Source organism: Diceros bicornis, chromosome 7 (genome assembly GCF_020826845.1).
Source record: "Diceros bicornis minor isolate mBicDic1 chromosome 7, mDicBic1.mat.cur, whole genome shotgun sequence".
Taxonomy (NCBI): Eukaryota; Metazoa; Chordata; class Mammalia; order Perissodactyla; family Rhinocerotidae; genus Diceros; species Diceros bicornis.
Genome location: NC_080746.1, coordinates 69237939 through 69252594, shown reverse-complemented (window position 1 = coordinate 69252594; position 14656 = coordinate 69237939). Strand labels below are relative to the sequence as shown.

General features: G+C 40.3%; 1 protein-coding gene across 1 annotated transcript in view; it reads right to left on the bottom strand.

The window, feature by feature from the left end:
* The window catches only part of CTR9 (CTR9 homolog, Paf1/RNA polymerase II complex component), a 28970-nt gene extending 23719 nt beyond the window's left edge, over nt 1-5251 (bottom strand). The window contains exons 1-5 of the mRNA XM_058545982.1: nt 5082-5251; nt 3767-3865; nt 1513-1752; nt 871-988; nt 304-393 (exon numbers count right to left, since the gene is read on the bottom strand). Coding sequence (XP_058401965.1) covers nt 304-393; nt 871-988; nt 1513-1752; nt 3767-3865; nt 5082-5126 — 592 coding nt within the window. The 5' untranslated portion in view covers nt 5127-5251. The remainder of the gene's footprint in view (nt 1-303; nt 394-870; nt 989-1512; nt 1753-3766; nt 3866-5081) is intronic.
* Between the last annotated feature and the right edge of the window lie 9405 nt (nt 5252-14656).

Sequence of the window (14656 nt, the reverse complement as noted above, 5' to 3'; positions counted from 1 at the left end):
GGGACTTTTGTCTCTTTGGTTCATTGCTGCAATCCCTGGGTCTAGAACGGTGCCTGGCACATTGTTGGTACTCAATGAAATTTGCTAAATAAATGAGATTTTGAAAAGAAAAATACTACAGGGTAAAAAGATTATAACACGATCTATTCAGCTTTTGAATCAAACATAGTATTTTTTAAAAATCTTAATTCTGTCATTTCAACAATCCTACGATATCTTTTCACAACTAACTTCATAAGCAACTGCCAAATCCTCAATATTTTAAGTTGGATCATAAAGAGCTTAGACAAAGTTTTCTCTTACCTGGACATCCTGGGTTAGTACGCAATGCCTTCTTATAGTAAGCAAGAGCTCCTCTGTAATCCTTCTTGTTGAAGGAAATGCAAGCTTTACCTGTAATTTTTTAAAATAAACACGCACTGATTCAAGAACACAAGGTTAATATGCTCTACACTAACTCTCCTAAATCAAATACATCTCCCAGTAAGAAATACTTGAAAATAGTGAAAATGATTGCATATTAAAACTTGTTTTCCATAAGGTATATAAATTTATGCCTATAAACAGAACAGTCCTGTCTTGATGTTAAATGTTATAAAACAGTAATTAAAATAGCTTAGAGTTGTCCAAATAGAGATTGTTTATTGACTCTTTAGAAGTGGATAACAAATTATTCTTAACTGGTACATATTTTATTTCTGTAATTTCAAGAGAAACAATGATCTATTGCAGATAGCTTCATTTTTAATAAGGTAAAGCTCTTTTACTTTGCTGTCCAGCTCAGTTACTAAGGAGCTATTATAAAGAGATATATTCCACGCACGTGCTGAAAAATATAGATTCCTAAGATGGTTGCTGAAAATGACTTACCAAGAAGGGCTGGAATATTATTTGGAGACTGGTTGAGTACGAAATGAAATTGTGCATCAGCCTGATCCATTTTGTCACCTTCAAGTAGGCAGAAGCAGGCTCTTCCCAACAAATGGTTCTGAAAATGTAATGCATCATCTTAGACTTGACTTCATCAAGGACTAACCACAACTTAACACGAATGTGTAACACTAAAATGAAAACTATATAGGAAGAAGGTGGAGCATCACAAATTCCTCTACCAACTATAACGTGTTTAAACTACCAATACACAATTCTTAATTACAAACCGAGAAATTATCCTGAAATGCAAGTCTTCTGTGCCAGGAACAATAAGAAAAATAAAAGTTCAAACTCCTTAAAATATGCTTGAAATTCACCTGGAGATGTTGGGATTACTGACTCCCCACGTGGATAAGTCTCATATGCTAAATTTGCCCATATTAATTCAACAGCACAAGGACCAAAGAAATTCCAGTCTTAACGAGGAGCCGTTCTTCCTTTTGATGATTTGTATCAACCATGTTATTTTAAGAAAAACTCTTTGAAAAATAAAAATCTGTTGCCTATCACATACATTTTGCTCTCATGTGGTATTTTTTTTCCACTTTCATGAATTCAAAGAAATATAACTTATTTTACCTGATCATACATAATAATTTTATCGGCCATTGTATACAGCAGGGTTGCCTGTGTAATAAGATCTTTCTTATTGTCCTTATTCTTTTCCTTCCGAGCCTGTTGGACATAATAGGCCGCCAGTGTATCCAAGCAAGTCATCTGGTCTTTTTCGTGGTCTCTATAGTCCAAATTGCCATCTATACGTGCTGCTTCCAACAACTTTACGAACTCTTCTGTTTTTCCTTGCTTGTAGTATTCCAGCTATAAGGTAAAGAATCAAATTAGAATTACTAAAGCCTATGTCCATACAAAAAGTTGTACACGAATATTTATAGCAGCTTTACTTGTAATAGCGAAAAACTGGAAACAACCCAATTGTTGATCAACAGGTGAATGCACAAATCAGCTGTGGTGTATCTGCACAATGGCTAGTGAAAAGGAAGGAACTATTGATACATGCTACAACATGGATAAATCTCAAAATAATTATGCTGAGTGAAAGAAGCCAGACCAAAACGAATACATATGTACTGTATGATTCCATTTATATAAAACTCTAGAAAATGCAAACTAGTCTTTAGCAACAAAAAGCAGATCAGGGGTTGCCTGGGCACTGTGGAGGGCAGGGGAGAGTTTAAAGGAAAGTTTTCAGGGGTGATGGATATATGCATTATCTTGATTGTGGTGATGATTTCACAGGCGTATACATATGCTAAACTTATCAAATGGTATACATCAAATACGTACCAGTTCATTATAGGTGAATTTTATCTAATAAAGTTGTTAAAAATAATTATAATCACTTACAAATGTTTCTAGCTTACTTCTTACCCAGATAATAATTAATTTCAAACTAAATCAGAGCTCAAGAGAGAGAAAGCAATAATGAGAGGTATAAATAATTCTGAACAGAAAACTTGGGTTCTAGATGTATCAAAAATTATCTATGACTTTGGGCCTGTGGAATAACTTCCCTGGACATCAGTTTCATTTATTAACAATCAAAGAAATATCTATCATTTATTAACCACCTACTATGGGCCACATACTATGCCAGGAACTTCATATACATTATCTCTAATCTGTACAACCACCCTTGAAGTGAATACTAACACCCCTCTATTTAGATGAGGAAACAGGCTCAGAAGGCAGATCATTTGTCTAAGGTCACACAGCTAGCAGCCAAGTTGGAATTTGAGAAAAGGCCTCTTGAATTGCAAAGTCTACACTCTTTCCTCTGTAACAATCTATAGCCCTCATGTTTCATCAATTTATTTTACCACAGGTGCCATGCTAATCCTCCAATACTCCAATTTTCATATAAGTGCTACCAAAGGAGGCACTTGTACTAAAAAAAAATCTAAGTTCTCTTCTGGTTTGAAAAAAATGTGTGACAAGCATGAATGGCTTGTTCCCCATAGATTAGGAAAACTTAGCACTTCAAGTCAGGAAGGCACTGCTTGTCACTGACAGTACTTTTCTGCAAATCCACATCTAAGAAACTCTTCGAGTTGGGCTTGAGCACTGGATACTAGCCCAATTTCAGGCCTACTTCTCTGACCCTTCAAGACAATACTAGGAGCCTCCTATGTATCCTTCCATGGAAGTGACCTGTGGTACACTTGCTTAGGAATAATGATTATAGTACCATATACTACTGCAAGCATTTACTATAATGTTCCCATAAAAAGGAAACATCATTACACAGCTGGTGCTGGGGATGGTGGAGGGTGTTAGAATTTTAGGCTCTCTGAGGTGCTTTTCCTGGGAATCTCTAGTAGTGTTTATGTTACGGAAGGGACCAAACAGGACAAAAAAAACTTAATCTCGCGATAAACTTCATCCAGAAGCACTTCTGTGGGTTATCGTGGAACCTAATCACCTTCTAGAGTATTTTACGGGAAATGTTTTATTGTCATAGGAAACAATGTCAAGTGGCAATGTTTACATCGTGGCACCTTGTTTTTTCTCAGCTTATCTATAAACCATAAGCCAGTCCTCACTGAGTAGTCACTAAATAATCAAATACTCAATATAGTATTTAACTTAAATGAATTTTGCCTTTACCAACATCTACTAATTTACCAGTGGAGTAGCACATCATTTAGGAAACTGGCCTTTTCATTCCATAAACAGTGATACAATTAACTTCCATACACATGGTACAATTAATTTACTTATCATGCACCCCAGGTGGCCAGTAGCGTATCTGAAAACAGAAACCACATATTTTTCCCAGTCAACATATAAAAACATTTGTTATATGGACACTGACCGCCAAAGCAATCCATATGTGCAGCTGTGTATGTTCCTGTTTCAGAATACTGATAACTTCATCTCCCTCCGGTAACTGATCGAAGTCAAGTTCAATGACCTAAAACACAAAATGTAGGTTTTAACTTAGTTCTTTTTTAAATTCACATTTCTTCTTTGCTGCTTTTCTTGACTATACATCACTACAGATACGTGCAGGGTTTGTATTCACTTTCAACCCGGCTGAGCAAGAATATGTTAAGAAACGTTTAAGGAGCAAACGACAAATAGGTTATGTGGCATTACTAAAATAAAAGCACACAGAAGCAAACAAATCCTGCTAGTTGTCCTCGAATCACTAGAACTATAAAACACTGCAAAAGCTCTGCTTACTCAAACACAACATAACAAAACCCTGCTTAACATATAATGCAGGTAAAGTGCAGATAAGCACCCCAGAGACTCGGAGGCTAGGTCTGACAACTTGAGAAGCACCATCCTAGCAGCAATGCAAAGTTGAATGGCACTGCATACATGAATCATGGAGGCAGCATTTGTGTATCACAGACACTCCTAAATGTGGGCACAAAGATAATAGTAAGAAAATGTTCTGGAATTAGACAGTGGTGATGGTTACACAACTTTGTGAATATTACTAAAGACCACTGGATTTTACGGCAAGTGAATTATATCTCAATATTATATCTCAATCAAACAAAAATAAGAGTATGAGACATCCAGCAGCAATACATCAATGTTCAGAGCTTTACTCGGACAAGCCTCAGGCCACCATGAACGAGGTGGCGGGCAGGGAGAGGGGGGCTCATTTTATCAGCACACAGCAGCGGCCAGATCTTGGGGTCTCTATGCCGCTGATGGGGCCTTGTGTGGCAGACCCTGTGCATGACAGACTCGAGTTTTTAAGGGAGAAAGGGCGACATCCTATATATTCCCAGGGAAAGACAGAGCAGCAGAGAGCCCACGGTGACATCAGCGCCCACCTCTGCGACCTGCGAGGTGCTTTACAGTTATCCAGCACTCTCACACCCCTGCGCCCGCGAATCAGGAAAGCGCAGACTACTGTCAGATACGAACAGGCTGGAGGAGAACTTTCAAGAACTCCTTCTCGAGGTGCCCCGAGGCTGCGGGGAGGCGGTGCTCCCAGCCGGGGAGGGCACAGGGGCTGGGGAAGGAGGCGATCAGAGCTTCGGCCGGAGATTTCGATCCGGACTCCGCGGGCAGAGGGTGCGCCCGCTTCGGAGACGAAGTCGAGAGAAAGGGGAGGAGGAGATCGTCCAAGTTCACGGCCCCTGCCCTCCCCCATACTCGACACTCACCTCGTCAGTGTCCCGGAGGGGAATCTCGATGGAGCCCCGCGACATGATGAGACCAGAGGACGAGCGGGTGTCTCGCCCCGCCGCTCCGCAGCCGGTCCTCCTGGCTTCTGGCTCCTCCAGACGCTGCCAGCCGCTCGGGCTCCGGTGGCGACTGCGGCCCCGCGGCGCCGCCGGAGCTCCGGCTTCTCCTTTCCGTCAGCCGCTTAAACAACGAGCAGCCTTCGCCGTCCGGCCACTTCCGGCAGCCCCGCCCCCTGCCCCGGAAGTACTCCCCGCTGGGGGCCTGCGGGCTCCGGCTCGGCTCTGGTGTTTCTCTGTCTTGGGGATGACGGCTCCGAGGCTTTCGTTGGCGTGTCTACCGCTCCGTGGGCCTGCGGCTTCTGGATCTGAGCCCGGCACCGGCGCGGTCCGGAATAAATGCGCCGAAGGCGGGCCGCCCCGCTCTGAGGGGGACGGGGCGACGAATGAGGCGCGGGTTCGGGGCTGGCCACGGACTGACGTGGGGCCTCTGGCCAATTCCGGCAGTCCTCTCCTCCGAGCCCGACTCCGCCCCCGAGCCCGGACCTGGCCTCTCGGGGTGGGCTGGCCAATCTGGTCTTCTTGTCAAGATTGCTGCGGATAATCCAATCGTTCTTCAACCCAATCATTGGTTCCTGTTTAGCAGCTGTTGTGTGCGAATCATACCTGTGCTACTTTTGTGATCCGTTTAAATAAACGTTACTATGAATTCTGTAATCATTGTGATAGGTCATGTATTTTGTGTGGTTTTATTTTTTTCTTTGAAGCATGTGAGAATCTGCTAGATTTGTGATTTTAACAAAATTGTTGAAGAATTTGATTAAACCTGTAATCAATGTTTTGGTTAAATTATAGAATTTGATTAAATACGTTTTAATTACTGTTTTCATTAAATTACAGAATACAATTAAATTAGTTTGCAATCAATGTTTTGATTGAATCAGAGGAGGATCTGATTAAATAAATTTGTAAACAGTGTCAGTTTTACCTCTAAGTGTCTCTCAGATGTATTCCTTCTCTTCATCTCCACCACCTCCATTCTATCCCAAGCCAACATCGTTCTTTCCTGCCTGGATTACTGCAACAGCCTCCTGTTTTACTCAATACATCATCCACTCTGGCCCCAAACTCCAACTTGGCTTCAACATGTTACACACTCACCTTTAAAAAGTACCAATTTGATGTTGCCTTTCCTCCCACCTTCTTCAAAACCCTATAAGTGGAAACTTAGTTGTGTAACTATTTCAACGTTGGGCGCTTTGCCGTCCAATACAAACATAATGCTAGTTGCCTAATTTAAAATTTTGTAGTAGCTGCATTAAAAAAGTAAAAAGTAGATGAAATTAATTTTAGTATTATATTTTGTTTAACCCAATATATCCAAAGTATTTCAACATGTAATCAATATGAAAATTGAGAGAATTTACATTTTTTTCATACTTTGTCTTGGAAATCTAGTATGTACTTTCTGCTTACATACTTAATTCAGTTGCTTAATTTTAATTGGACATACTCTAGGATCTCTATTTAGATTTCAGAAAACTTACAGTTGAAAAAATAGATTCACATACTTGGATTTTTCCAAACACACGTAAAAGTTTTCCAATAACTGAACTATTGGTCTTAAATTTTAAATTAATTTAAATAAAATTTAAAATTCAATTCCTCAGTTGCATTAGCCATATTTCAAGTGCTCAATAACCTCAAGTATTTAGTGGATACTGTATTGGACAGCACAGCACTGTATTTCCAGGAAATACTCTTTAATACGTTTTAAGGTTTATAAGTGAGCATTAAACAAAAGTACACATCATGCTAAGTGTTACTCTCATGCCCAGAGCCTCCCTGGCCTTAAAGACCCTAGCGATACATGTGAATTAGTCGTTCAGTTACCGGCAGCCAAAGGCATCCTAACTGTTAATGCAGAACACTGTGATTGAATAATAGGAGGACCCAATTTAGACTGGGATTTGGAGGAAATGACACTTAAGTTGAAACTTGGAAGATGAGTAAAATTTGGCTAGATAAAGGCTATAGGGAGTGTCTACCAGACTGAGGGGATAGCACACTGAGGAAAAGCTTTGTGAACCTGAAAGAAGGCCGTGTGGCTGGAACGTAAAAAATGAGGAGGAGAATAGCATGAGTTGAGGCTGAAGACATAAGTAGTCAAATCATGCCCAGATTTATCCATGTAAAGCAAAACTGGCACCTTACCCTGCTTCCAAAATGAGTAAGTGTACACATCGCATTCCACAGTTAAAGGAAAAACAAAACACTTCACGCACTGAGGTAAACCAAAAAAGAACAGTGTCACATCAGCTATAGTCTCCAAAGTGAATGAAACCTTCAGCATTTCCCACATTACTGACTCCCTAACAAAAACAATTTAATCGCTGACTTTTATGAGTTTGAAGATATGCAATAATTTGGGGGAATATGGCAATCATAGAAGAAAATTTCTCTTTTTCCATCATGAACCAACTAACTATAAACCTTATAACTTCGAGTTGTGTGTTTGATGAACTAGTTCTTTTAAAGCCTAAATTCACTTATAAACTTTTGCAAGGTTTTTTTTTTTTGAGGAGGAGGCTTGGCCCTGAGCTAATATCTGTTGCCAATCTTCCTCTTTTTCTTTTTTCTCCCTAAAGCGCCAGTACATAGTTGTATATCCTTGTTGTAGATTCTTCTAGTTCTTCTATGTGGGATGCTGCCTCAGCATGGCTTGATGAGAGGTTAGTAGGTCCACGCCCAGGATCTGAACAGGCAAACCTCAGGCTGCCGAAGCGGAACGAGTGAACTTAACCACTAGGCCACCGGGCCAGCCCCTGCAAGTGTTTTTCTAAGGAAACTATTTTTCTAAATGCTTTTGTCTCTGAGACTTCTTTTGACACAGGATGTGTTGAGGAGTTTGGATTTTATCTTAGGTGCAATGAAACTGAGAAGTTTGAGCTGACGTGTATGTATCAATGAGTATGTGTATGTGAGAGAGAGAGAGAATTGGTTTTGTGGTTTTAAAAGATTGTTCTGGCTACATTGTGGAGAATAGATTGGGCAGTGTTTGAGAGGATGTGGGCAGACCACTTAGGAAACTACTGGAGAGATATACAGAATATCTATATAGATATAGAGTATATAGAATATATAGGGATATGTAGAATATGTCTCCACCTCCACTACCTTAAATATATATATATATAATCTTAATCACTAGGGCTCGCTAATGCATTAAATATGGGCAGCATTGAAAAAGTAGTGTCTAGAAGAACTTCCAGGTTTTGCGTGAACAACTGTGTGAATGAAGTGTCATTTTCCAAGATAGGAATGACTAGTGGAGAAGAACATTCGGGCAAGGGTAGGTCGTGAGCTGGGTTTTCAGATGTGTTGTTTGCCCTGTCTCTGGTATCTCTGAGACAGATATCAGACAGGCAGTCAGACATACAGATCTGGAGCTCGGAAGACAGTTTCTGAGCTGGAGAAATAAGTCTGAGAGCCGCCGGCATATAGATGAAATTTAAAACTGTGGGATCAGATGAGAGACTCTAGAGAGAGCATAGAGTGACAAGAGAAGGGCCAGGACCAAGTTCTGAGGAATTCTAGCACACAGCAGGCAGGCAGGGAAGAGAGTCTGCAAGGAATCAGAGGACGGGTCGGAGAGAAAATCACCTGGCAACAATTGGGACTTAAAGTGCAACTCTCGACACAGGCAGTTTTTTGTTTTCCCCTGACTCCAGTAGATACTGATTAAATCAGACATTTTTAAGCTGTAGATCCAGTTTTGCAGCACAAAGATTTTATTTCAGCTGGCACGAGTGTGCAATGTCTGTTCACAAAATGCCCTGCTCCATGTTGGGTCGGAGTGCACCAGATCAACGTAAAGCAGTGAGTGTGTATTTGGTCAGTGTGGATTTTTTTTTTTTTAAGATTTATTTTTATTTATTTATTTTCACCCCAAAGCCCCCAGTAGATAGTTGTATGTCATAGCTGCACATCCTTCTAGTTGCTGTATGTGGGACGCGGCCTCAGCATGGCCGGAGAAGCGGTGCGTCTGTGTGCGCCCGGGATCCGAACCGGGGCTGCCAGCAGCGGAGCGCGCACACTTAACCACTAAGCCACGGGGCAGGCCCCTGGTCAGTGTGGATTTTAAGTGTGTATTCAAAATAGATAGCCAAGATTCTTTACTTTTCTGTTGTTGATATTGTGGTCAGTCATAGAGTTGATAAATACATACATTTAGCTCACTGAAGAATGAACTATTTTATATGTTGATAAAATATGCTAATTATTAAAATTGAATAAAGAATATTTAATTTTAACAAAGAATATTTGAGATGTTAAATTAGATATCTTTTATCAGGAGCAAAGGGAAGTGTTTTAAGTAGTTTGTATACATTATTAAGAAAAAGTAGGAAGCTGTATCAATAAGCCAGGGCAACCATAACAAAGTACCACAGACTGGGTGGCTTAAACAACAGAAATTTATTTTCTCGCAAGTCTGGAGGCTCGAAGTCTGAGATCAAGGTGTTAGCAGAGTTGGTTTCTTCCGAGACCTCTTTCCTCAGCTTGCAGACGGCCCTCTTCTCCCTATGTCTTCACGTGGTCTTCCCTCAGTGTGTGTCTGTGTTCTAATTTCCTCTTGTGAGGATACCAGTCATATTGGATTAGGACCCACCCTAATGACCTCATTTTAACTTAATCACCTCTTTTAAGATTCTATCCCTAAATACAGTCACATTCTGTGGTACTGGTGGTTAGGACTACAATATATGAATTTTGAGAGGACACAATTCAGCCCTTCACAGCACCTGTCAATAAGTCTTTGCAGGTGAATTTTATTTTATTTTTTAAATTTATTTATTTATTTATTAATGTGCGTCTGTGTGTGAGGAAGATCAGCCCTGAGCTAACATCCATGCCAGTCTTCCTCTTTTTGCTGACGAAGACTGGCCCTGAGCTAACATCCGTGCCCATCTTCCTCCACTTTATATGGGATGCCGCCACAGCATGGCCTGACAAGCGGTGTGTCTGTGTGCGCCCGGGATCCGAACCCGCGCCGCCAGCAGCAGAGTGTGCGCACCCAACCGCTACATCACGGGGCCGGCCCAGCAGATGAATTTTTAAATTGTACTTTTACCTGTCAATTATTAAAATAAGGCTTGTTTCTGAAATATTAAGATATAAGATCATTAGTAAAACATTTTAGGGTTATGATGTGTCATCACATTTGTCTGGGCACTTGTTTTATAATCTATGCCTTAGTTTCCTCTAAGTCTTCAATAAACATTAGTCTCTAAAACATGAGCTTATTTTCAGGAATTTAAAACTACATAAAATTCTCCCTTAGGTAAGAACTGGGGATGTAAAGGTTAACAGGCCTAATTTGATTGTAAGTAAAAAACTATGATAGGAATCTTAGTTCTGACAAGTGAGAACAACCACAAAATCCTCCTAGATATGCTGGATTAAAAAACAAGAATGACATAGTAAATGTCCTTGTAAATGCATAGCTGAGAGATCTAATAGTCTGAGTAACAGGAGCTGAAGCCTATGCTAGACTACCCAGAGCATGGAGGGTACAGCAGGGTGTTGTTTTCCATTACTTCAGGGACTTGAGTTTTAATGCTTACTCAGAGACAGAATTAGAGGATTTGGGCGCATGCAGGAAGCCTTTAAAAGACCACGCTCTGAGTAAAAGGGGGACTAAAGAAAAAATCTCGTCAATACAGCTGACAGTCTGGCCTCTGGATATCAAAGTTGCAGATGGTGGTGGTGGTAGTGACGGGGGCGGGCTGGGAGAGAGGTGGCAGGGTCTCCCTTGAGAACTTGGAAAACAGATCTGATGTCAGGTAGGTTTGATGTTTGACATTACCCACTTGGTCTGGGAATTCCCAAGGCCAGAAATTAGCAGAGGAATTATCCCTAAGTGTGTGGTATCCCTGGGATGCCTGGCCAAGTTACTTAATCTCTTTGATTGATGCTTACTTCCCCTAGTGGGAATTAAATAATAGTAACTAACAAGTATTGAATGTTTACTTGTGTCAGTACTTTACATGCTGAAACTCATTTAATCTTCAGAATGGCCCTATGACATGAGTACAGTAATCTATCAATGGCGAGGGGCAATGCGTGGTGGTCACATCATCTCCTAGGATTGGTGTGGAAATAAGATGAGGTGTAATGCGACAGGTCAATGCTCATGTGACTGTACTTTGGAAACTGCAACCCTATGCTCTATCTTTTGAGGTTTTCTCACTTCAAGTAGGACATAGACTCTCAAAATCTTCCCTTCCTCTCTTTCTTGTTGTCTGCAAAAACAAGAAGCAAAAGATCCCTTCTTATATTAAGGATTTTATTATTGATCCTTGTTGAAGGAAGGAAGGAAAGAAGATGGAATTTGAGATGGCCTTGAAAGCTGGGTAGGATTTGAATAGGCAGAATGTGGGAAGAGTGTCAAGCCGAGAGGATACCATGAGGAAAATATTTTATTTATTTATTATTATTATTTTCAATTTTTTAAAATTTTAATTGTTTTTAATTTTTTTATTTTATGTTTTTAAAGTCTTTTGTTTCTCATTTTTTTTTTTTTTTGCAGTAACATTGGTTTATACCATTATATAAATTTCGGGTGTACATCATTATATTTAGATTTCTGTGTCGATTACATCATGTTCACCACCCAAAGACTAATTACAATCCATCACCATACACGTATGCCTAATTGCCTCTTTGGCCCTCTTCCCTCCCCCTATCCCCCTCTGGTAACCACCAATCCAATCTCTGTCTCTAGGTATTTGTTTATTGTTGTTTTTATCTTATTTATCTTGTTTACCATGAATGTAGTCTTTTCTCCTCTCTGACTCTGATCTTTCTGAATACTCCCCTCTCCGGGTGTAAGGAACCTAGAAGGTGCTCAATATGTAAATAGATTTTGAATTCCTTTATAAAAACCGCAGTTGGAATCACAGCAAAAGACGTTGCTTCCAAAAGAAAAGGAACACGTGGAATTTGCAGGTTGTTGCTTTGCACAGATGAAGCTTTCTGCTTAAGTGTTTAAATAAATATTTTGAAGATATTTTCAGAACCTTGAAAAGTGAAGATTGTTCTTCACATTCATTCCTAAAAATTGTGAGAAGCATTTCAAATTCAAGAAAAGATGGATTATTTTGACTGAACTATTTCAGGTTTTGTGTATTAAAAGATCTTTGTTTATAAAATGAGTTTAGAGCTGTTTAGAAATACTTTTACCTGATTTTTTGTCTGTCTTTATGTATGTTATAAACACATCACTGTATTCTGGGACTTGTTAGGGCAGAGAAAAAATTAATGTGCCCTCCCATGAGAATTCTTTTTACTTACCCCTGGGGTGACTTTCTGCTTAAAGAAGTATGTTATAACAATTTAAGAATTTCTTTCCCAACTATCTTACCTACTTACTTCCCTCTATGAGTAGGGAAATAATTTGACTGTGTAGTTTATGATTGGTCAAGTGAGTGGTTTACATAGTGTAACCAAACTCAGCCACTTTATCAGTGCTTTTTGGCTGAGGATGTGTCAACGCCAGAATGCAGATGACTCCTGCCTGGTGAGACGTGTTTACAAAAGAAGTTGTAACAAAAAAAAAAAAGGCATTGGAATCAACATTTCAGTGCTATTTTCATTTTAAGATAATTTTATTTTATGGTGGAATAAAGAGAGAGCTTTTCAAATTTTGGAGAGATTTTCCATTTTCGTGTTTCAGAAAGAAGACTGTCCCTTAGAGCAAGCTTCTCAAACTTTTTAGTGTAACAAGCATAACTTGGAGAGCTACGTAAAACTCAGATTTCTGAGCCCCACCCCCAGTTTCTGATTCAGTAGGTATGGGGTGGGGTGGATAATTTGCATTTCTAGTGAGTTCCCGGTGATGCTGAAGCTCTTGGTCCAGGGACCACACTTTGAGAACCACTGATTAGAGAACCCTAGAGTGGGACCTCCGAAAGAAAAGCTTTCCTTCTCGAATTGCACATTGTACCAGGCGCTGTGCAAGTCATGTTACATATGTTACATCTAATCCAAACGACAACCTTACAAGTTGGGAATGATTATTCCTATTTTATAGATCAAGGAACTGAGGCTCAGATAGTTAATTAAGTTATCCAAGATCATACAGCTAGTAAGTGGCAGAGCCCGAATTTGAACCTGGGTTTTTCTGTTTCCAGATGCAAGCTACTTCTTTGAAATATGCTTTTTTATCTGGATTAAAGTTCTTCTAATCCCAGTTCCTTCCTCCTGCAGGAATCCTTTCTCTAACATCCCTGAGCCATGGTTCTTCAGCTTCTGCTCACACCCATCAGAGAGGGGCACACCTACTTCCTGAGGGAGGTCTTGCTGGGGGACAGCTAGAGACCAAGCATCTCATTTGCCTGGGCCCGAGTGGTTTCTCAGGGTGGGACTTTCAGTCTTTAAACCTGGGCAGTGCCGGGCAAACCTGCAGTGACTGGCAGCTCTAGGGCGGCTCACACCATCTCAAATGCTTTGTAACGAGCCCAGCTTCCTTCCTATAATTTCCCATTTCTGTTGTAGTTTTGTCTAATGGGTCTTGTACGTGACAGTCCTTCAGAAACTTGAAGACAATGACCAATTCCACCAGTCTCCAGACTGTCTTCATTCCCTTGACCTTTTTCACATAATATAGTTTATACAGCACTTACTATGTGTCAGGAACTCTTCTAAATGCTTTCTGTATATTAATTAATTTAATCCTCACAACAGTCCTATGAGGTAGGTACTATTATTATCCCAATTTTATAGATGGGGAAACTGAGGCACAGGTAAGTACCTTGCCCAAGGTCACACAGTTATGAAGAGGCTGAGCTGGGATTTTAACCCACAGAGTATGGTTCCAGAATCCACACTCTTAATCACTACACTTTACTACTTCCCACTCAGTAAATAAGGCTATACTGAGCTCCTACTATGCACTGAGTGGGCAGATACAGAAGAGAGACACGGTCCTTGTCATCGTGGAGTGTATAGTCTAGTGGGAGACACATTAGCAATAAGTAAATAAATAAAAGAAATAAAATAATTACAAATTAGGATAAGTGCTATGAAATAGGTGCTAAGATAGAAAATATTGGTGAAGAGTTTGGGTCCAATTAGGAGATAGAAATCACATAGGAGGTTAAGCAGGCTAAGTTTAATATAAAGAATTATTAACTGTGATAAACGACTGACTAAGATGTAAGGAAACTCTCTTTGGTGCCCTAGGGCTTAGGGAGTGCACCCAAAGAACAGACTTGGGAGGGATCCAGCTTTCAGTGAGAAGGAGTGTGTATTAGTCAGGTGGGGCTGCCATAACAAAATACCACAGACTGGGTTGCTTAAACAACCAGAATTTATTTTTCACAGACTTGGAGACTGGGATGTCCAAGGTCAAGGTGCCAGCTGATTAGGTTCCCTGGCGAGGGCTTTCTTCCCGGCTTGCAGACTGCTGGTTTCTGGCCGAGTCCTTATGTGGTGGAAGGAAGGAGAGAGAGGAAAAGAAGCTTTCTGGGGTCTTTTCTTACAAAAACACTGATCCC